The sequence below is a fragment of the Amblyraja radiata genome, chromosome 4 (assembly GCF_010909765.2).
Source record: "Amblyraja radiata isolate CabotCenter1 chromosome 4, sAmbRad1.1.pri, whole genome shotgun sequence".
Lineage (NCBI taxonomy): Eukaryota > Metazoa > Chordata > Chondrichthyes > Rajiformes > Rajidae > Amblyraja > Amblyraja radiata.
In genome coordinates this window covers 83,679,429-83,703,707 of record NC_045959.1, presented here as the reverse complement: position 1 = coordinate 83,703,707, position 24,279 = coordinate 83,679,429, and the positions used below count along the sequence as shown (strand labels likewise).

Sequence of the window (24,279 nt, the reverse complement as noted above, 5' to 3'; positions counted from 1 at the left end):
CACCTCAGAAATCACCTCCAGGAGGGTGGTGAATCTGTGGAACACAGTTGGCTGTGGAGGCCAAGTCATTGGGTGTTTATAAAGGGGAGGTTGATAGGTCCATCATTAGTAAGGGTGCCGCCAGTTACAGGGTGACGGCAGGAGAATGGGGCAGAGGGGGAAAATAGATCAACCATGATCAAATGGCGGAGCAGACTCAATGGTCCGAATGGTCTAATTTTGCTCCTGTGTCTTATGATTGTATGATGTCTGTGCCACCCCTCTGTTGTTGCTATGAATCATCTGATGTGGTGAAATTTACACCTTCTGGAAACCCACGGGGTTTAGACGCTAGCTACTCAGTTAAAAAAGTGGGATGGCTATTCCCATCTGAGTTCATAAAACATTCAGGAAGCTTTTGCTAATAACGGCAATTCACTTAGATGTATTTACACTTGTACGACACCTGGACGACAGATGGCACAATGGGCTAAGTGTTCGGCTGGCAACCGGAAGGTAGCTGGTTCGAGTCCCGCTTGGAGTGCATACTGTCGTTGTGTCCTTGGGCAAGACACTTCACCCACCTTTGCCTGTGTGTGTGAATGTAATTATGTGAAGCACTTTGGGGTCAATGCAAGTTGACTAAAAATGTGCTATATAAATAAAGAAATTTTAATTTAATTTTTGTGCCTCCACTGTTTGGACTGTGTCAAAAACTAACAAGATCAGCAAGATGGCACTGACTAGCTAGCAGGTAGGAAATGCAATAGCAATTTGTGGGCTTTATTGTAAGTCTTTTGCTTGAAAGGAATGTAAAGGGTCCAGTGGTACAAATGCCACAATGCACAGTGCAAATGCCTATCCAAGGCCGCCATGTATCACTTCATCATCAACCTAGGTGGAGAGAAAGTTGGCTCACAGGGTGCTGTAAAGAAAGAAAAAGTAAGCAACAAAGACCGCAGAGGGAGCAAGTGCAGTCAAAATATCTGTGGGAGTCAGTTAGTTGATGTCAGGCAAAAGTACTCGCTGTGTAGGAAGGAACTGCAGATGCTGTTTACACTGAAGATAAGACACAAAATGCTGGAGTAACTCAGCAGGTCAGACAGCATCTCTGGAGAAAAGGAAAAGAGGCAAGTCCTTGCTTGCTGCCCAGGAATGAAAAGCAATGAGAGAATACCTCTCCTTTTGACCTTTTTCTCATTTCACTTGCAACATCTTGATGCTGCCCTCTGACTGGCCAACACATACCTCTTGTTCCTGGTGAGTATGATGGAGTGTTCCTGCCCATTGCTGTATGTTCCTGATGGAGACCTGGCAACTATTCTCCTGGTGTTGACTCCATCTCCAGTGTTTATGTGAGCTTCCACACGCCCATCGATGATCATAATGCTGAGGAACAGCTGCAGATGGAGAAGAAATTGCAGGCTATAAATAATCCTCCAAATCTGCCCCAAAGTCACCTTGCTGCCCTCTGATGTTACACTGTGTAAATCTGACTCATCATTCATGAGGTCATGGGCTCCTGCCGCACGACACATCTGATATGATGGAAGCACAGTAGCCATTAGAGTCATAGAGTCATACAGCAAGGAAACTGGCTCTTCGGCCCAATTTGCCCATGCCGACCAACATGCCCCATGTACTAGTCCCATCTGCCTGTGTTTGGTCCATATAGCTTTAAACCTATTCTATCCATGTACCTGTCGTTGTGATATTCCTGCCTCATCTACCTCCTCCCGCAGCTCGTTCCATACACCCACCATGTAATGTAAAAAGGACTGCTCTCACCCCAACCACAGACTGTTTAACCTCCTCCCATCTGGGAGGTGCTACAGGTCTCTCCGTTGCCGGACCAGCAGGTTCAGGACCAGCTTCTTCCCTGCGGATGTTACCCTACTTAACTCTGCACCTTGGTGGTTGCCAGTCATCACCCCTCCCCCCCCTCGGACACTCCTTCCCCCAGTGACTGATCTCCCCTCCCCCCCCCCGAATATTGCACTGCTGCTACTGTATGTACATATATATATTTTACTGTCCCATTATTCTGTGTTCACACTTCTGGGTGAGATGCTAACTGCATGTTGTTGTCTCTGTACTTGTACACTGTACAATGACAATAAAGTTTGAATCTGAATCTGTATAAGGGGATGGCAAGTCAGCGGGGGATCGGTGGGCCGAAGTGCCTGCTTCTGCACTGAATGTCTTAAAGGAAAACAAAACTAAATCTTTCTCTCTTCGCTTTAAACTGATGCCTGTACTTTGTTGTCGGTCTGTCCCTCGAAAGTAATGTAAAAGCTGCAATGGTGGAGATGCAATGCCAACATTGAATGCCACAATGCATTGTACTAACTGAAACCCACAACATTCTGCCACATTACTCTCAGATGGAGAGGAAGTTCGCTCACAGTGGCTGTGAAGAATGAGATGGAAGCACAAAATAACTCAAGAAACAGAAAGGAAAATGAGAGGAAGAGAGAAAACAAAAAGGAAACGAGAGAAAAGAATGAAGTTAGTAATTATGACCAATTAAAATCAGCAGGTGCTGTCTTCAAGACCTCCTTTTGTGATTGACGCAGTTTGAGATTCTTAACTATTATGTTTCTGATGAGGTAATGTCTTGATTCAGGCCTTTGATATGTAATTAACACTACACTGCCAGTCCTGCTCTCAGTGGCACCAAGGCAATGATTCCAGCTGATGCACTACTGCCTCCATCTAAGATATATAGGAAGGAACTGCAGATGCTGGTTGATACCGAAGGTAGACACAAAGTGCTGGAGTAACTCAGCAGGTCAGGCAGCATATTAGTTTAGTTTAGAGATACAGTCCAAAAACATGCCCTTTGGCCTACAGAGTCGGCGCCAATCAGTTCTACATTAGAACCATCCGACACACTAGGGACAATTTACAATTTTTATCGAAGCCTGTTCCTTTTTTGGGAGTGTGGGTGGAACCGGACGGAGCACCAGAGAAAACCTGGTCACGGGGCGAATATACAAACTTCGGACAGACAGCACCCACGATCAAGATCGAACCTAGGTCTCTGGTGCTGTAAGGCAGCAGCTCTACCGCTGCACCACCGAGCCCCCTTTGGAGACAAAGGGTGGGTGATGTTTCAAGTCGGCACCCTTCTTCACGCTGAAAGTAGAGGGGGGAGGGAAACTGGAGGTTGGAAAAGGTCAGAACAAATCAGGGCCGGCAACAGTTGACCAAGGAAGGGTGGAGCCCATCATGGGAAGAGGTGATAACGAAGGGATACATGGATGCGAACAGTCAAACGAGTAGGATGACTAGGTGGGGGCGTGGGGAGGGAGAGAGAGAGAATGCAGGGGTTACTTGAAATTGAGTATAAAAGTTCAAAGATCATGTTGCAATATCATGTTTCTTTCATGTACCTTATCATCAGAGCTGCCAAATTTTGTCAGAGCATTTCAGCATTCTCGTACCTGAAAATCAGTATTTTGCTGAGGAAATCAGTATTTTTACACAGTGCCATTTTGCTGAAAAAAGTGTTATTTTTTATGTGCGGTCATACCCATGTAAGAGTATGCAAGAATGCATAACTTTGCTACCAATTGACATGTCTTCCACGCACCTTACTTGACAGTGCATTCACTGCCATCTCTTTGTAAACTGCTGTTTGAACGGCTGCTTCCTGCTTTTAGCACCAGATGCTGATGTGGAAGCCATTTTGGAAGCCTCCCTCTCCCTCCCTCGCTCTCTCTCCCTTCTTCCACTCCCTCTCCCTCCCATCCTCCGGCTCTCCCTCTCCCCCTCCCTCTCCCACCTCCCTCCCTCTTCCTCCCCTCCCTCTTTCCCTCCCACCCTCCCTCTCCCTTCCTTCTTCTCTCCTTCCTTTTTTTCTCCCTCCCTCTCACTCCCTCTCTCTTTCCATCTCCCTCTCTCCCTCCCCTAACAGTCTGTGACCCACAGCGCTGTGGCCATAGTGCTATGGGTAAAGCCCATAGCGCTACGTGTAAAGACAATAGCGCTCCCACCTGGAGTGCTATTTTTAGAACCCATAGCGCTATTCGTTGAAATTGCCACACGTTAAACTGACAGCGCTGTTTAAACCTGTAGTGGGACAGGCAGATCAAAGCTTACAAAAATAATCATCCAGATCTTGAAATTTAAAATACTAATAGATTTAATCTGCTATAATGTTTAGAGGTATAGTATGACATTTTATATCCTTGCATTTTTTTAAGCAGCAAGGTGAAACAGGAAGTCGGGCTGATTTAAAAAAAATCCTTGTTTTACAAAGCAAATCCGTACATCTGTATTCTGATCGCATTTCCGTACAAAATACGGAAAATCCGTACTACTTGGCAGCTCTGTATCATGTATTTATACACTGTAAATGGATCGATTGTAACTTGCATGGTCTTTCTGCTGACTGTTGAGCATGTGACAAAAGCTTTTCACTGTACCTTGGATCACGTGACAATCAACTAAGCTGAACAGTTACATACAACGTCGTTGAGGCCGCATTTAGAGACTTGTGTTCAGTTCTGGGCATCGTGTTACAGGAAAGATGTTGTGAAGCTGAATAGGGTGCAGAGATTTATGAGAATGTTGCCAGGACTCAAGGGTCAGAACTATAGGGAGAGGTTAAGCAGGCTAGCATTCTACTTCTTGGAGAGCAGGAAGATGAGGGGTGATCAGATGAGGGGTGACCATGGACTGTTTGCCCTCCTCCCATCAGGGAGGCGGTACAGGAGCCTCAGGTCTCGTACCAGCAGGGTGAGGAACAGCTTCTACAATTATACCATCACATTGCTGAACTCGGAGTCCCGCCGATAGATTTCTCCGGTCCCTCTGTCCCCATTGTTTAATTATTCTGTATTTTTGATTATTCTGTATCTTCTTTTTTTTAAAATTTCTATATGCACTACTACTACGGACTGACGCAAAACTGCATTTCGTTGTACCCATACTTAGTATTTGTGCAATGACATTAAAGTTGAATTGAATTGAATTGAATCTTATAGAGGTGTACAAAATCATGAGAGGAATTGATCGGGTAGACACACAGAGTCTCTTGCCAAGACTAGAGGAATCAAGAACCAGAGGACATAGGTTTCAGGTGAGGAGGCAAAGATTTAATAGGAACCTGAGGGGTTATGTTTGCACACAGAGAGTGGTGGGTGTATGGTACAAGTTGCCAGAGGAGGTAGTTGAGGCAGGTAGTTTTGCAATGTTTAAGAAACATTTGGACAGGTGCATGGATAGGACAGGTTATGGAGGGATAAGGGCCAAACACATAGGTGGGACTAGTGTAGGCGTATGTTGGTCAGTGTAGGCAAGGGACTGAATTGCCTGTTCCCACGCTGCGTGACTCTAGAGAAATCAACGCTCAAACTGCTGGGTTGTAAGGGTCTACCTAAAGGCCTGCAGGTGGTGAAATCCAGACAACAAGCAATGTGCTGGAGAAACCCAGCGGCTCGAGCAACATCTGTTTCTCACAGAGGGCGGTCGACCAGCTGAGTTCATCCTGAAGATAGTTTGTTGCTCTGCAAGCATAATGATGTTTGAATGTTGAGATCCAGCCATGATATACTTGAAAATCCTTCACATTATACACAGCATTTGTTCATCTCAGCTGCTGTTCCTTATAATGATAGAAAGATAACAGTGGGATCTAGTTCGAGACAGAAATTGTGCGCGCAAGAGTGAAATTACTGTTGTAGCAAAGGCAACTTGTAGATAATACTTCAGTATGCTACTGATATAACTCGTTTTGAGTTTTGATAGTTTTGAAGTTGTTTACTTTTATAATTAGGAATTCAAATGATTAAGTAGGAGAAATGGAATTTACTTTACAGATCAGTGGATGGGAACTAATCGCAATAAAAAATTAAAGAGTAGATTGCATTTAAAACACCATTAAATGCATTTCAAAGCAATTAAGTGTATGGAAAGTGATTTCAGATATTCCTCTGAGATTTGACTTTATAAGCCTAAGCTGTTATTTCATTTTAAAACCATTTGCTTTCAGCAAAGTAAACAAAGATGTGGCAAAATTATCAGTCTACATGTGCCTTTTTGTTCATTTTTAACTAATTACTGAGCTTGGAAAGTTCATGCTTCATTTATCTTAACAATGACTTGTATTTGTTTAATGGCTTTAAAGTAGCAAAATGACCAAAGGCCCTTCGCAGGAAGTGTTAGCATGGCGTCACTACAAGCCTGATGGCTAAAGCATTGGTCAAAGAAGACTGAAAGGAGAGAGCAAAACAGAGGGGTGGAGGGGTTTACGGGGATGCAGAGCAAAGGGCTTCAGCAATAGAAGGGAGGATAGTGGAGCAGATGAAATCGAGGATCGTTAGGACAGCAGATTGAGAGGGATGCAGGTCAGGAGATAAAGAACAAGGAAAGAGAGGGGGAAGAGGAGGGTTTAGTTTAGAGATACAGCATGGAATCAGGCCATTTGGCCCACCAGGTCCAGGCTGACCATCAATCACCCGTACACTAGTTCCAAGTTATCTCACGTTTGCATCCTTCACACTAGTAGGTATGTTGCAAAGCGTACCTGAAGCGTCGATGAATATCTGCCGCTGAGGTTGTGCGCGATTTTGGCGCCGTTTAGAGGGGGCGGGTTTAAAACGCGATTTTCTCTAAGCTGTTCCAATCGAAAATGTTCAGCCTAGTTAATTATTAACGAAAAATCGCTGGAAGACCCCGTCGCAAAAGCTATTATTAGGTTTAAAGGCCTTGAATAATAGTTATAGTAGTTTAAAAATCAATCTCTAAACCCGCGACCGTCAGCGACCGCAGGGTCTCATAAAGAAAATAGCAGAAGGTAGGTTGTATATTTTTACATTCAAAAGGGCTTCTAAAGATCCTTTTATACAAAGTTTAATATTGCGAGCAGCTCAATTTGGGCCCATTATATCGCGCAGTATTTTTCTCGGCATTTGAGGCACAAATCTACCGCAATGTGAACGTTCTAAACCAGCGCGTTCCACAGAGACCCACTGGAAAGCTGATTTAAATGGGCATTTATTTACAGCAATTGAACACTGAATTCCTTCCATTTGGCCTATAAATTAATGTAAATGAGATTTAAAAATCATGTTTTATTGTGAATTATTTGTGAATATTATTTGGACATTTAGGCTATTTAAAAATGTTAATCATTTATTAAGAAATGGATAGATGTTTAGATCTAGTAATTGAAGTCTGAAATTAGCTACAATTAGGTAACTAACTAATTATATGCTTTAATTTCAGGTCATCCAAGTAAGATTATTTTATATTTGTTTCAGAATGCTTCAATCTATGATAACTGAAAATTTCATTCAGTTCTCTTAATTTTTAAGAAAGTTATGGGCTTTTGACTGTTCACGATCACAACTTTTTTGTTATGTCCATAGAAAATCAATAGGGAACAAGATGCTCATTTCCGAGTATGAAAATGGCCATAACTTTTTAAATACTTGAGATATGAAAGTGAATTAGATGTCAAATTAAACTTATTTTTATGCTTTATCTGATGGGATAAATTACAGACTTGATTTTTAAAATCTCAAAATTTTGTAACATTGCTAACACTAGGGGCAATTTCCCAGAAGCCGATCAAGCGACAAACTTACATGTCCTTGGAATGTAGGAGGAAACCGGAGCACTCGGAGGAAGTCCACGCGATCACAGGGAGAACATGCAAACTGCACACAGACAGCCCCCGAGGTCAGGATCAAACCAGGAGTCAATTTAAGCTGAATGGCCTTTTTTATCTAATGGACTTGCCTGTCATTGATTTATAGAATTATAGAGTTGTTCTGCACTGAGATTATCCCTCCCGGCCCAATTTGTCATTGCCAATCATTGCCTTTCTACATTAACCCTATTTGCTTGCAATAAGCCCTGTATTTCTGTACTCCTCTCTTATCCAGCTACCTGTCCAATTGTCAGATTAATGAGAAAGAATTTCCCCTGTACAAAGCCACGTTGACTCCTCCTAAACAGTTCCCATCTTTCCCAGTGAAGATAACCCCACATCCCTTGGAACTTTTTCCAATCATTTCCTTTCTGCTGTTGCAAGGTTCTGTAGTTTTCTGGCTTATTCTAACTGCCCGTTTTGAATAAGGGAACATTTGCTGTCCACTGTCTTCCCAGATAGTCCTGCTAATATTTCATAGTTCCCATCTGAAAGTAATTCCAGGACTTCTTTCCACCACATGAGATGAATAGATTGGGTAGATGCACAGTCTCTTGTCCAGAGTAGGGGAATCAAGAACCAGAGGACATAGGTTTAAGGCGATAGGCGAAAGATTTAATAGGAACTTAAGGGGTATCTTTTTCACCCAAAGGGTGGTGGGTGTATGGAAGGAGGTAGTTGAGGTAGGCACTTCTGCAATGTTTAAGAAACACTTAGTCAGGTACATGATTGGACAGGTTTAGAGGGATATAGGCCAAATGCAGGCAGGTGGGACATGTTGGTCGATGTGGTTAAGCAGTGCCGAAGAGCCTCTTTGACACATCCTCCCATGGTAGGTTCCAGGTCTGATCCGAGATCATTTTCATTACCAGCTCTCTCTAATCATTTCCCTTCCTCCGCTGGACTCACCATTTTTGTCTGCCGCCGATTACGACCTCCAGTTGACTTGCCCAGACCAGCCACAATCAGCCCAGTGTCATTCTTGGTGGAAAATGTCACCATTAACTTCGCCTCCAATGGTAGGACCTTGGGTCGTAACTGAATGTACCCATCACTGAAAATGCTCACACTCCGAATAGGCTGTTTAAAAAAAAAATTACATTTAGTTGAAAGCATTTCTATAGGTACCCTGGTCCTGGGATCTGCATTCTCCATCCTATCACTTTTGCTGTTCAAATCCTAACTATTCGCTGTGCAAATCTATGCAAGTCAGCACTGGATCTTTTGCCAGTCACCTGATGGGCAATTCCCGCCCGGGATAAGACAGGGTTGCCTTCCTGGGAAGAGTTCAAAATCTGAGCTGCTTGTCGATAGGAACTGAACAAAAAACAGACGAGGGAGAGAATGACAGAAACGACAGGGTCGGGATTGTCCGCAGACTTGGGAGGAGCGGCCTCACTGCCTCGGTGAGTGAGCAGGTGAGTCTGCTCAGTGTTTCCAGCTCTGCTTGACCAGGGAGGAGGTGGGAATGGAAAGCAAGTGGAAGTGCCCCGTTCCCAGTGGGCAAAAGATGCCTGCAGTCCCCCAGAGACTGGCAAACCCATGCCCGCCCACCCTGCCAACCTTCTTCTTATGTACAGGATGTCAATAAATTGTGTGTTCATAACCCGGGCAGGACCTTTGGAACTGTGACCTCCACCATCGACTATCAGACATTAGAAGCAATTTCTCCATCTCAGCCCTCCAGGATATTAAAAGCATCTTAACCTCTTCACTGGTGTTTGTAACTCCAGCCAGGATTACTGATTTTTGGATTACTCCTTCAGATTTCGAGCGATAATTCAGATTCTGAAAAGCCCATTTACAAAATGTTTGCTTTATATTTCATTCTCTTAGAATATGTTTACAAGGATGTTGACCGGACTTGAGGGCCTGATCTATAGGGAGAGGTTGGGTAGGCTAGGACTTTATTATTTGGAGTGCAGGAGGATGAGCGGTAATCTTATAGAGGTGCACAAAATCATGAGGGGAATAGATCATAAGGTCATAAGTGATAGGAGTAGAATTAGGCCATTCGGCCCATCAAATCTACCACGCCATTCAATCATGGCTGATCTACCTCTCCCTCCTAACCCCATTCTCCTGCCCTCTCCCCATAACCCCTGACACCCGATAGGGTAGATGCACTGTCTTTTACAGATCCAGAGGACATAGGTTTAAGGTAAGAGAGGTGACATTGTGAGCCAAGGGATCTGTCCCTGTGCTGCACTGCTCTATGTTCTGTGTAAAGGGGATACATTTGTCACAAGTAGGAGTGCTGTGAAGATTCACCAGACTGGTCCCTGGGCTGGCAGGATCACCAAATGAAGAGAGACTTGGCTACAATTCTTGACATTTAAGCAGAATGAGAGGTCATTTCAGTTAAACTTGTTCTTCAGAGCTTGGCAGGTGGACACAAGAAGGATTTATTTGTGGCATTTGGGGCAAGGGCATGGAAAAGTTTCCAATCAGATGTTGATGAATCTTTGTAATTCTCTATCTTCTCGGGTTGAGTTATTTGAACTTGGAAATCAATAGATATTGTGTATCAAAGGATCTCAGGGGAGATATGGACAGTAAAAGTGGCATGAGGTGGAGAAGAACAGCCATGATCTTGATGATGGCTTGAAGAGTAGCCTTGTGGGGCCTGCTGGCTTACATCTTGTCCTTATGATTTTTTGGGGGAAAGTTCTTTATTAGTCTACTTCAGTTTTACCTCAAGCAAACAACCTTTCTTCACACCCAAGGAATTCCTCAGCAGGTCAAACGTAGATCGGTAAATCTCCACCTTCTTTAGGCAGCCCACAAATGATTTACTGAGAACTTCTTTCCTGCAAAACAGCCAATAGTTGAATTAAGAACATGAGTTGGTGACAGCTTCACTCCAGTGCTGTTGATTGACATATCAATGGTTTGGTTCAGTTTAGTTTAGAGATATAGCATGAAAACAGGCACTTCTGCCCACTGAGTCCGCGCTGACCTTTAATCCCGTACACTAGCATTATAGGGACAATTTACAGATTACCAAAGACAATTAACCTACAAACCGGTACATCTTTGGAGTGTGGGAGGAAACCGGAATACCTGGGGAAAACACACGTAGGTCACAGTGAGTACGTACAAACCCCGTACAGACAGCACCTGTGGTCAGGATCAAACCTGGGTCTCTGGCGCTGTAAGGCAGCAACTATACCGCTGCACCGATTGGGAAAAATAAAATGCAGCAAATGCTGCAAATCGGACATTAAAGCAGAAAGTGATGGATATATTCAGCAGGTCAGGCAGCAGAGTTAATGTTGCAGATCAGAGATGGAGAAGACAAAAAAGGTGCGTTTCAAGGTTTTCTTTACTCCTCCCAAGGTCAGCAACCCAAAATGTTAACATTTCATCTCTCCACAGATGCTGTCGGACCTGCTGAGTATTTAAAGCTATTGCTATTTTTATGGTAAGAGGTTGAACATGTTAATTTTATTTATGGTGCAGAAAGCTCATCACCAAGGCCAACAATATTGCTCCACTAATGAAGGAGGATGGATTGTAAATAGTTTATGGGGGGGGTGAACAGTTGGATGAATTTTTCCTAGCTTGCACCCAATAAGATGATATTGAAAAATTAATATGGTTGAAACACTTCCTCCATTGTTGAGATTTAGTAAGTTCAGGATAAAAAATATCAAGTTGCAGACTTTTATACATCTTTAATATGAATAAAAATGAGAAGGTAATCATGCCAGAACTCGAACATTAATCAAAAAGTGTAAAAATGCAGTATTGTAAATCGTAAATAATAACAGAAACTGTTGGAGAAACTTCGCAAGTTAGGCAGCATCTGTGGAAAGAGATGCAAAGTTACTATTTCAGGTCCATGACCTTTCATCAGACTTAGAAATGGGATACATTCTAAATTGCAGAGAAGATAATTGGATGCAGCAGATAATGGGAATATCTACTAGAGGGTGGACACCAAGAAAGTCTGATCAGACAGAAACTGATGGTACTAACTAAGAGAAGATGGTGAAGGCTTGCTAATTTTAACCCAAGCTGTACTGAAATACAGTGAAACACTTTTGTCTGCGTGCTATCCAGTCAAAAAAGACTATGCACGAGTACAATCAAGCCGCCCACAGTGCAAAGATAAAAGCTAAAGAGTATAATTTTTAGTGGGAAGATATAATGTTGAAGTCAGATTAAAGAAGATTCAAAGGTCCAACATGGTAGATGGGAGGATCCTTGCTAGCTGATGAGAGTCAGTTACCTTATCACAGCTGGTCAGAAATTGTTCCTGAATCTGGAGGTATGGGTTTCCATATAATTGGAATTAACTTAAACCACAGTGTAAAGCAGCCAGGTTAGTTACATTTGATACAGGATCAAAACAACAAAGCTGTAGTTACTGGAAGTTTGCAGTGCCATATCTTGTTATATACAGCGAGACTTGAATTGGTAGAGCAATCTTGGCTGCTAACACGTTAAATACCTGTAACTTCTGGAACGAGGTAGTCCACCAATGTATATTGGATCTTTATGCCCACGATTGAGATCTGAAGCGGTTCCAGGCGATTCTCCTTGTATGGTTTCTCGGTCCGTTGAATTAAAAGGGTTCATGACAGCTAACACACCTACAAAATTCATACAGTTACTTTTTTGAAATGTTTCTGGTGACAAGTTGCCACAGAGCAAAAAAAAGGTCTATGTTTGTGCTAGAGGAAGATGCACCAAACTGCAGATAGGGGAATCTTAAGAAGAAAAAGCAAACTGTTGGAGGAATTCATATATTCAGGCAGCATCTCATTGAGTCATAGTCATACAGTGCGGAAACAGGCCCTTCAGCCAAACCTGCCTTTGCCAACCAACATGCACCATTGACAGTAGTCCCACCTACCTGCGTTTGGCCCATATCCCTCTATGGAGGGAAATAGACAGATAACGTTCTGGGTTGGGACCCTTCTTCACGTCGCTATCCATTTCCCTCCACAGATGCTGGCTGACTCACCAAGTTCTAGTAATATTTGTTTGTGCCTGTGGAGACACAAGGAACTGCAGATGCTGGCATCTTGAGCAAAACAGCAGGTCGGGCAGCATCTGAGCAGGAAATAGACAGGAGACGTTTCTGGTCAGGACCCTTCTTCAGACTGATTGTAGTAGAGAGGGGAAAGCTGGGAGAGAGGTGGCAAGGTGGGACTAAGCCTGGCAAGTGATAGGTGGATACAGGTGAGAGGAGTTTGAATGGGTGGAGCAAGTGAGAAAGGCAGGAGACGTCTATGTTGGTGCCTGATTGCAGTGGGAGTGGTATTCAACATGCAACAACTTCTCCCTATGTAACAAGAAGTGAAAACAGAAGCTAGTCACTGGTGTGCTCAACATAGCAGTGATCCCTCTTGGGAAATATGGCCATCAGTTGACAACTGTTATAACGTTGTTCGTGGCTGGATATCTTGCACATATTAATGTCTGGGCTAGAACATGGATAGGGTTACTCGGGAAAAGATTAACTGATTTCTGAAATGTAACAGGCATAAAGGTCAATTATCAATGTGCTCTCTGGGAGTGTGCCATATTTACATTCTGAAGAGAGAAAAGTTATCTTGTGTTCATTGATGATGTGTGGGTGTTAGAGGCAAGGATTGTATTTACCGAAAACCACTACTTCCCAGTCAGAATCAGCCCGATGAAGGGTCCCGACCCGAAATGTCACATCCATTCCCTCTACAGAGGCTGGCTGACCTGCCGAGTTCCTCCAGCGTGCTGTGTTTTGCTCAAGATTCCGGGATTGGCAGTTTCTTGTGTCACCACTATTTCTCTACTGGACAAGGTGCTCCAGCAACAACAAAAGTCAGGCAGGTTTTAATGGAGAAACTGTGGGAAATGCGATCCTGGTTTATAGAAAAAAAAACCCAAAGTGCTGGAGTGACTCAGCGGGTCAGGCAGCATCTCTGGAAGACATGGACAGGTGACATTTTGGATCGGGGCCTCTTCATTAGACTGGTTGTAGAGGAAGGGAGGGAGGGGAGCGGGATAAGCTGGAAAAGAGGAGGGACCAGTTAAAGCCAGGTGAGGCATATTATTCTCCACTGACTGATGGTATGGTTTAAAATGGGTAATGGACCCAACCTGGCTCATCCCTTGAGTAAATGGCTTTGTCAACACCCTATACCTGGCGACCCTGTATACTTTGTGTATGGTATGCAAAACAAAGACTTTCACTGTGACATGTCAATTGTGATAATAAAGTATCATTCATTCATTCAAAATAAGACACAAAGTGCTGGAGTAATGCTGTGGGTCAGGCAGCATCTCTGGAGAACATGGATAGGTGATCTTTGAATCAGGACCATGCTTCATATTGATTACGTGGGATGGGGGGGGGGGGGGGGTTATCCTGGAAGATAGGAAGAGGAGGACAAAGCTTGGCAGATCATGGTGGATATGGGCAAGGATGGGGAGGACAGACAGATGGTTGGGCAAAGATGAAAAGATGAAAAGACAGAAGATTTGAGACAAAAGGATTGCAAATTGTAAAGCTCGAGGAAGGAATGCAGGTGGAAGGGGAGGGGAAAGGGGAGAGATGGGTGCGAGTTCAGGTGGGGCACAGGGGGGAGTTGGGAGAAGGAATGAAGGGTGGGGAAAGACTGGGGAAGGGGTGGGGGGGAAGACTGTGTTTCTAATTAACGAAAATAGGAAAATTCAATGGTCATACTGTCGGGTTGTAAGTTACCCAAGCGGAATAAGAGGAGCTGTTCCTCCAGTTTGTTTGTGGCTTTACTCTGGCAATGGAGAAGAACCAGAAAAGGAAGGTCAGAATAGGAATGGAAGGAGGTAAAATGGTTATCACCGGGAGATCTAGAAAGCCTTGCTCAGGTCTTTAAGTTCAGTACACTGCATCCCTAAATATAACACATTCTTTCAAATGTTAATTAACCCTGCAATGAAGAGAAAGAATGGGGGAATGGCTCATTGCCTGGCAGTCTTACCAAGTTTGCGGTTACGTTGAAATGCAATTTTGAACCAAGTTCCGTTGTTGTATCGTTTCTTGGACATGAGGGCCAGAACTCCGGAACCGAGGTCAAAGGTCACCCGTACTTTCCCTTCTGCCATCTCTACCGCTAGGAAGTCTCTCTGGTAAAAGATAATCAATAGCAGGGGCATCAGCTCAATATTTATAGCAAAGCAGTGAATCATCAGTCAACAATTTTCATTATTATTGGAACCTGAATTTGGTTAACGGAACGTACACATGAATAGTACCTTTGACAGTCCTGGGAAGTTGCAAAATGTGTTATTGCTCGTGAAGTGTTTTCACTGTTGTCATGTGGGAAATATGGCAATCAAATAGCAGCGAAAAAGAATTAAACAACTTCTTCATCTTGCAACCCAAAAATCCAAGAGGAAGTTCGATGAGTGTATAAAGGATCATGTCTGGTTTGGATAGGAATGGCAGAATAAGAAAGCTGTTCTCACTCATGGATGATTTAATGACTGGGGGCGTAGAGTTAAAACGTTGCACAAAAGTTTCGAGGAATCTGTGAGGAAAAGCTTTATGTAGAGTGTGGTTCTGATCTGGAATTCACTGCCTGTGGTGAAGGCGGAAACAGAATCCAGCAGTGGCTTCAAAAGGAATTGGAAAGACACGCAGTTTTGGTCTTCCCATTCCAGGAAGGATGTGGAGGCTTTGTAGAGGATGCAGAATAGTTTATATATGCTGCCTGGATTAGAGGGTACAAGTTAAAAAGAGAGGTTGGGCAAACCTGGATTATTTTCTCTTGAGCTTGAGAGGTTGAGGGGAGGCCGGATGGAATGGTATAAAATCATGAGAGGCATAGATAGGGTAGACAGTCAGAACCTTTCTCCCAGGGTGGAAATGTTCAAGACTAGAAGACATAGCTTTAAGTGAAAGGGCCAGAGTTTAAAAGAGATGTGTTGTGCAAGTTTTATTTTCACACATAGTGGTGGATGACTGGAATACACTCCTAGCTAGGGGTGGTGATGGATGCAGACATGATGGTGGCTTTTTTTTAATTTTTAAATTATTTTTTTAAATTTATGTTTTGTTTATTTTATTAGAAGTTAATACAATACAAAACAATACAGTGGAACCTAATTTTAGGTGCCAACTATGTCATACCGTAATCCATTCTATGTACAACCTCTAGTTTTATGTTTTGAAAAGGAAGTAAGCAAGACAAGAAAAAGAAAACAATGGAAAGGGGAAAAAGAGGAAAAATAGATGGTAGAGAATAGAAAAACGTGAAGTGTGTATATAAAAAAAGAAAAAGTGGAAAGTAGAAATAGGAGAGAAGGCCCCTTAAAAGATAACATTTTCAAATCTTTATTCGGAGATGTAGATCTATCCACGGCATGAACTGAAATCAGCAATCTTTACAGTACCGCTGCATCACATGATTCCAAAAAGTCGATGAAAGGAGACCAACTCCTTAAGAATTGGTCATATTTATCTATTAGTTGGAGTCTCATTTCTTCAAGGCGTGCTCTGTCCATCATATTCCTAATCCATGATGGTGGCTTTTAAGAGGGTTTTTAATAGGCACGTGGATCAGCAAGGACTGGAGGGATATGGAGCATGTGCAGGCAGAAGGGATTAGTTTAACTAGGCATCATGTTCGGCACAGACATGGTAGCCAAGTGTCTGTTCCTGTGGTGTAAACATAGAAAAAAATTAGGTGCAGGGTAGGCCATTTGACCCTTCGAGTCATTCAATATGATCATGGCTGATCATCCAAAATCAGTACCCCATTCCTGCTTTCTCCCCATATCCCTTGAGAGCCCTGAGAGCTATATCTAACTCTCTCTTCAATATATCCAGTGAATTGGCCTCCACTGCCTTCTGTTGCAGAGAATTCCACAATTGTATTGTTTTACAGTTGTACTTGGTGAGACCACACCTGGAGTATTGCGTACAGTTTTGGTCTCCAAATCTGAGGGAAGACATTCCTGCCATAGAGGGAGTACAGAGAAGGTTCACCAGACTGATTCCTGGGATGTCAGGACTTTCATATGAAGAAAGACTGGATAGACTCGGCTTGTACTCGCTAGAATTTAGAAGATTGAGGGGGGATCTTATAGAAACTTACAACATTCTTAAGGGGTTGGACAGGCTAGATGCAGGAAGATTGTTCCCGATGTTGGGGAAGTCCAGAACAAGGGGCCACAGTTTAAGGATAAGGGGGAAATCTTTTAGGACCGAGATGAGAAAAAAAAATTTCACACAGAGAGTGGTGAATCTCTGGAATTCTCTGCCACAGAAGGTAGTTGAGGCCACTTCATTGGCTATATTTAAGAGGGAGTTAGATGTGGCCCTTGTGGCTAAAGGGATAGGGGGTATGGAGAGGTCAGGTACAGGATACTGAGTTGGATGATCAGCCATGATCATATTGAATGGCGGTGCAGGCTCGAAGGGCCGAATGGCCTAGTCCTGCACCTATTTTCTATGTTTCTATGTTTTATGTGGCATGAGAATGAGTTGCTGAACCATGGGGAAGGAGCAGGGGAATGTAAATGACGAGATTGACTCAATGGATCAAACAGGCTACATTCCGTGCGCCAGCATCTCTACGATTCTAGATAATCGAGATAAATTGAGATAAAGCTAGCTCTTCTTTGAAAGTAGTGAATGCCGATGCATTTAATACATTTAAAACTTTGCTGGATAAATCTTCTGAAAATGGAGGTACTGAGTAAAAAAATGGGGTTGAGGCCAAAGATGAGAGAGGTCACTATCTTACTGAATGGTGTTGTAAGATCTTCTCCTACTTATGTTTCTATTACATTCTTAAAGGCAACCTTTTCAACACTGGTGTATTCCCCCTGCACTGCACTAATATCTCAGCCAAGAACTCTGTGCTTGAGAGAGTGAACTGGGACTTGGACACATGTACTGATGCAGCAGAGAATGTTATCCATTGAAAGAATGATGACTTAACGAGATACATCTGTGGCTCTGGCCCTTTTTTCTGTTACTAACTGTGTGGCTTTATTTACTTTTTTATGCAAGGATCAGAAAAGGAAGCTGATAAATAATAAATCATAAAACAGGGCACAATTCCGATTATTCACTCTGCCAAGAACAAACCTACCCAGCTTCTCAGAAAATGAACTTACCCATCAGGGAAATATAGCCTCGGGCAGCTGTTTGGTTTCAAAATAAAAAGCAAAAAAAAAAAATCGATTTGAAAGTTTCATCTTTCTGATGTTTTACAGACAGATAAGGATTTCAATTGCAAGGGAATATCCAATGACGGGGAACTGACATGGAATGGGCTTCTGATAGAGGATCATAAGTGGCCATGCTTAAACTAACACTGTGATAGTATACAGACTTCATGATGAAAGCAGCAGTAGGATCTTGCACTCCAGAGTGAGATGGCACACAGTGATGCAGCATTGATGATTTGTTTCGTGTTTGTCTGTTAGCAAACAACTGTACGCTTTAATCTTCCTTTGAATCAGTCAGGTTTCAACAGCAGTTTCAGAGCGGGATAACACTCTTGTGGCTGAGGAGTGCTCATGTCAGAAATAGACTGTTCTGTTTCATGATGGCATGGTGTCAAAGCTTCCTTGGAGATGACTGACTTTCAAGGACAAACTGTTACCGTGCAATTGTCCTGCCATAGGGCATTTTGCCAGAGATATAAGATGATAACAAAACAGAGCCATTTTCAGGCAATCAGATTTATATTTGATGGTGGGGGGGGGGAGATATTGGCTATGAACATAATTATATCACAGAACACAGCACAGGAACAGGCTCTTCAGTCCACAACATCTGTGCTGAACATGATGCCAAGGTAAACTAATCTCCAGATGTAGAAAACAAGAACTGCAGAAGCTGGTTTATACCAAAGATACTCACAATGTCCAGGAGTATGTCAGCGGGTCAGGCAGCATCTCTGGATGGGTGACATTTGGGGTTGGGATCCTTCTTCACGCTGAACTAAACTTTTTTCTCTGCACGTGATCCAAATCTCTCATTTCCCTGCATGGCCATGTGCCTACCTAAAAGACTCTTAAACACCACTATAGTACCTGCCACCACCAGCAGCAGATTCCAGGCACCCAACACCCTGTGTAAGATCACATCTATCTTCTATATATTACTAAAATATTACTAAAACTCTGATCTTGACCGCTTTTGGCCCACTGTGCTGCGATTTCCGACAGAACGCCGCCACCTACGGCCGTCATTTTTGGCCACCTCACTCAAAACCCCCCTCCGCCTTAAAGGAGCAGAGGATTTTTCCCAACGATGACAAATCAGAGATATATTAATGTTTTTAAAAAATTCACCATTCTCTCTGCTGCCCCTGCTGGAGGGAGGGGGAGGGACTATAAAACCAGGAAGTGGTGTGCTTCACTCAGTCTCTTCAATATGGATGAAGCCAAGGGTCACGTCTCTCTGAGCTCTGAATAACACTGAACAAATGTCTACATAACTGTGAGTCCCCTTAATGTGGTTTGAAAATGAAAATATGGTTTGTTTGAAGTAAAAAGGCACTGCCTGCAAATGGTTGTTTGGGTGCTTTGGCGAAGTTAAAAGGCATTACTTACTGCAAATGGTGGCTTGGGTGCTTTGGCTTGAAATTGAAATGCACTACTTACTGCAAATGGTGGCTTGGGAGCTTTGACTTGAAGTTGAAAGGCACTTCTTACTGCAAATGGTGGCTTGGGTGTGGCTTGAAATTGAAAGGCACTACTTACTGCAAATGGTGGCATGAAGTTGAAAGGCACTACTTACTGCAAATGGTGGCTTGGGAGCTTTGGCTTGAGGTTGAAAGGCACTATTACTACAAATGGTGACTTGGTTGCTTTGGCTTGAGGTTGAAAGGCACTATTACTACAAATGGTGACTTGGTTGCTTTGGCTTGAAGTTGAAAGGCACTACTTCCTGCAAATGATGGCTTGGGTGTGGCTTGAAGTTGAAAGACACCACTTAATGCAAATGGTGGCATGAAGTTGAAAGGCACTACTTCCTGCAAATGATGGCTTGGGTGTGGTTTGAAGTTGAAAGGCACTACTTACTGCAAATGGTGGCTTGGGTGCAATGGCTTGAAGTTAAAAGGCATTACTTACTGCAAATTGGGGCGTGGGTGCATTGGCTTGAAGTTGAAAGGCACTACTTACTGCAAGTTGTGGCTTGAAATTGAAAGGCACTACTTACTGCAAATGGTGGCTTGGGAGCTTTGGCTTGCAGTTGAAAGGCAGTACTTACTGCAAATGGTGGCTTGGGTGCAATGGCTTGAAGTTGAAAGGCATTACTTACTGCAAATGGTGGCATGTAGTTGAAAGGCACTACTTACTGCAAATGGTGGTTTGGGTGCTTTGGCTTGAAGTTGAAAGCACTACTTACTGCAAATGGTGGCTTGGGAGCTTTGGTTTGAAGTTGAAAGGCACTAACTGCAAATGGTGGCTTGGGAGCTTTGGCTTGAAGTTGAAAGGCACTATTACTGCAAATGGTGGCTCAGTTGCTTTGGCTTGAAGTTGAAAGGCACTACTTACTGCAAATGGTGGCTTGGGTGTGGCTTGAAGTTGAAAGACACCACTTACTGCAAATGGTGGCATGAAGTTGAAAGGCACTACTTACTGCAAATGGTGGCGGTTGCTTTTGCTTGAAGTTGAAAGGCACTACTTTTACTGCAAATGGTGGCTTGGGAGCTTTGACTTGAAGTTGAAAGGCACTACTTCCTGCAAATGATGGCTTGGGTGTGGCTTGAAGTTGAAAGGCACTACTTACTGCAAATGGTGGCTTGGGTGCAATGGCTTGAAGTTAAAAGGCATTACTTACTGCAAATGGGGGCGTGGGTGCATTGGCTTGAAGTTGAAAGGCACTACTGGAGGAGGAGCCATCTTGGTGAACGGCTGCTAGCCAGCAGCCGTCCGTTTTAAATTCGTTTTTTTTATAGTTTTTAGTGAATCCTGTTTTTTTGTTTGTAGGGGATATGGTCTTTTAATGTGGGGGGTAGGTGTAACTTTATTTCTAGGTCCCTACCTGGTCGGTGTGGCAGCCTTTTCTCCGGGCTGCCCGTCGACCCGTCCTCGTGGCCTACCTGCGGGCTTGGAGCGCCGTTTCCTGGCGGGGACTGCCCAGCACCTCTGCCTCGGCGGCGGCACAGCGTTGGAGCGCTGGAGTGGAGCGGGCGATGCCTTGCCTGGGTCGCCGCGCTGGAGCTCTGGCGAGCTGGACCGCCGAGAGCAACATCTCCGGGCTGCGGGTCTGCGGAGCGGAGAGGCGGCAGTGCGGAGAGGCGGCGCCGACTTTATCATTGGGAGCCTGGGAGCTCCAAGCCGGCGCGGCCTTGTCGGCTTCGGCAGCCGCGGGCTCCAACCAGGAAGCGGCCGTTCCAGGTGGCCCAGCCGCCGAAAGGACTCTCCCGATGCCGGGGCAAGACCACCCGGTGAGAACGGCCAGGGACATCGGGCCTCCGTAGAGGCAATTGCGGTGGCCTCAATAGGCCTGACTTTGGGGTGAACATGGGGTGGGGACTGGACATTGTGCCTTCCTCCACAGTGCTATCCACTGTGGGAGGATGATTTTTTTTTTGTCTAATTGTAGTCCTGTAGGTCTGTGTCCAAGATAGCTGCCGTGAAGAGAGCGTGGACGCTGGCGCGCTTTGGCTGCCGCTGCTCTCTCTTCACACTGTGTTTTTGATTTTCTGTTTTTGGATTGAATTCTGTTTTTAATTTGTTTCTCTGTGATGTCTTTTTTACTTGTTCTATTCCGATTATATGTTTTTATTCCGATTACTATGTAAGGTGTCCTTGAGATGTCTGAAAGGCGCCCATTAAATAAAATGTATTATTATTATTATTACTACTTACTGCAAATTGTGGCTTGAAGTTGAAAGGCACTACTTACTGCAAATGGAAGTGTGGGTGTGGCTCAGTCTCTGCATGATGGGGGAGGGAGAGGTCACGACTGTCTGAGCTGTGAATCAACTGAACACACTGAATGTCTACTGAAGTGTGAGTTTGGTATTTTGTGTGGTTTTATGGTGGTTTCACCCTGCATGAAATGGTATGAAGCTGCATTTGAATTTGGTGGCCTTGCACCCTGCTTGAAATGGAATGAAACTGCACTTGAATTTGGTGGCCTTGGATCCAGCTTGAAGTGGTATGAAACAGCACTTGAATTTGGCGGCATTGCATTCTGCATGAAATGGTATGAAGCTGCATTTGAATTTGGTGGCCTTGCACCCTGCTTGAAATGGAATGAAACTGCACTTGAATTTGGTGGCCTTGGATCCAGCTTGAAGTGGTATGAAACAGCACTTGAATTCAGTGGCCTTGCACCCTGCTTGAAGTGGTTGGAAACTGCACTTGAATTCGGTGGCCTTGCACCCTGCTTGAAGTGGTTGGAAACTGCACTTGAATTCGGTGGCCTTGCCTGCTTGAAAAGGAATTTCAAGGAATAGTCATGAGTCAACTGCCAGCCCACCAGCCGTGAGTGAGCTGCCAGCAGATCAGGCTTGAGGGACTGAGCTGCCACCCCAAGAACCCATACCAGCACTCCAGAAAGCCCCCCTACTGGCCACCAATTTTGGAATTGGTGGAGAGGTGGAATATTGCGTCGGGGGACCAGCCCTCCCATGTGAACATGGGACCCAACGGGTCCCACTTAGTCTAGTATACCTATAAAATTCTGATCTGACCTTTTGTTTGTTCGCTTGTGAATCACATCTTCTCGAAAAACCAACGCACTAATGGTGACATTTTTAACATATATCTCCGGTAGAGATTTACCTCATGATGTCGAAAACCACCTCATCTGAAAATTTGGTTCATTATTTTTTACTAAAATTGATCACCAATCTGAGATCTTTTTTGAAGTTAACGTGCTGAAGCGAGCTGGATGACATCATAATGCCTCTGCTCCTTGCGGCCAGCTGCGCAGAATTTTCCACGCGCAGGGGCACTGTTTTCCACGAGCTGCGAGCCCTAACCCTAACCCTTGGTCTAGTCTCCTTTAAACTTTGTCCCTCTCACCATAAAGCTATGCCCTCTAGTCTGGGGGAAAGGCTCTGATTGTCTCGACTATCTATGCCTACATAACTTTATACACCTGCCAGGTCTCCCTTCAACCTCTGGCATGCCATAAAAAATAATATGTCTGTCCAACCTGTCTTTTTAGCTACTACTCCCTAATACAGGCAGCATTCTATTAAACCACTTATGTGCCCTCTCTGAAGCTTCCCCCATCCTTCCTGGAATGAGGAGCTCTTTGCTCCCTCCTTTTAGGGAAGTCAAATGTTAAGAACAATCTTTCCTGCATTTTAAAAAAAACATTTAACCAGCTTCTCAAAAGCTTTATGGCAACAATGGAAATAAAAAATGAACTTTTGAAGTCCTATTTATTTTACTAATAATGTACTGTGTTGTGTTTATCGTATCAATTAAGTAGTGTATGAGCAAGCATGAAAAATAAGTGTTAAATTACATCAAGCTTCTTCACCTGGCTGGGATGGAATACGTTTAATTCACTTACTATTAGACAAGTGACTATTCGGCCCTTCAGGAGCATTCCAGCTCTCAGCAGTGCACCCCTTTGGGCCAATGCTTCCTCATATCTCCCTTTAGCCAAGCCCTTCAGGTTATTTTCTCTCACTTGACCAATGAGCACCTCTGATTTTATTTCTTAACACTTCTAAAGAATAATTTCAGTCGCCACTTAAGCAACCAGCACGTCTTTGGGATGAGGAGGAAATTTCAAGTCGGGGGAATCCCACATGATCACAGGGAGAATGTGCAAACTCACAGGGACAGCACCTGAGGCCAAGATTAAAAACGATACAGAGAGATTTTGAGGCAGCAGCTCTGCCAGTGATGCCGCTGCAGTTGCTCCCAAAGAGGGAAAAATATACATCTTCTGGATGCGCTGGGACACATCCTCAGTGATGTGATCTGGGATCATCGGGTGTTTCGGGTCTCACATCATCAGACACCCTCGCCCAGGCGACCCAGCCGGGGTTGATCAGGCCCCGATTTGAGTCCCAGCAGCAACCGCCCACGGATCAGCCCTCTTAATAATTACTCTGCAGGGGTTGGGAGATTCTAGTGCGTGGAGGGACTGGGCTCTGTGGGGTGAGTCCTGGCCGGGCTCCTCCTGCATCTCACCAGGTTCAAGGCCTGTGCGCTGCACCTCTTTCTCCTTCTCCGAGCATTTCATTCTCGCCTGATGGATTTTTAGGCCACGGTGGTTCATTAGCTTTATTGGGTGCTTTTCTCACAAAGACACAGACTGGGGTGCTAACCCCGTTTTTCCGTGCCATCAACTGTCTCTCCAGTAGTAATAAAAATGTACAAAAAGTTTGTCTGTGTTATATTAATCAATGGATGTTTGATATTTTGACAATTCATAGCTAGTAGAGGAAATAAATGGAATTATTTTTCAGATACTTTGAACTTTACAAGTACAACAATGAGCACAGCTACCGATTAAGTCATCTAAGCAGACACAAACACACTTACAGTGCCATTTGAAGTCAGGTATAGGAGCAGGCCATTTGGTGAGAATGTGCTGAAGTGCATCACCAATTGAGTTGATGTGGAGCGTAATATTTTATCAACAGCTGAGTAGCCACTGCCGTCAAAGTGGAAGGCAATATCTTCATTTTGGGATCTGCAGAAGACACACAATGTTTATCCTCAAATAA

The 24,279-nt window shown here is 44.0% G+C and overlaps 1 protein-coding gene across 1 annotated transcript in view; it reads right to left on the bottom strand.

Annotated features, from left to right (window-relative positions):
* lama1 (laminin subunit alpha 1) overlaps window positions 1-24,279 on the bottom strand; it is a 295,280-nt gene that overhangs the window by 34,815 nt on the left and 236,186 nt on the right. Inside the window, exons 49-54 of the mRNA XM_033019870.1 lie at window positions 24,095-24,245; window positions 14,590-14,734; window positions 12,096-12,237; window positions 10,335-10,449; window positions 8,549-8,719; window positions 1,228-1,379 (exon numbers count right to left, since the gene is read on the bottom strand). Of these exons, the coding sequence (XP_032875761.1) occupies window positions 1,228-1,379; window positions 8,549-8,719; window positions 10,335-10,449; window positions 12,096-12,237; window positions 14,590-14,734; window positions 24,095-24,245 (876 nt within the window). The remainder of the gene's footprint in view (window positions 1-1,227; window positions 1,380-8,548; window positions 8,720-10,334; window positions 10,450-12,095; window positions 12,238-14,589; window positions 14,735-24,094; window positions 24,246-24,279) is intronic.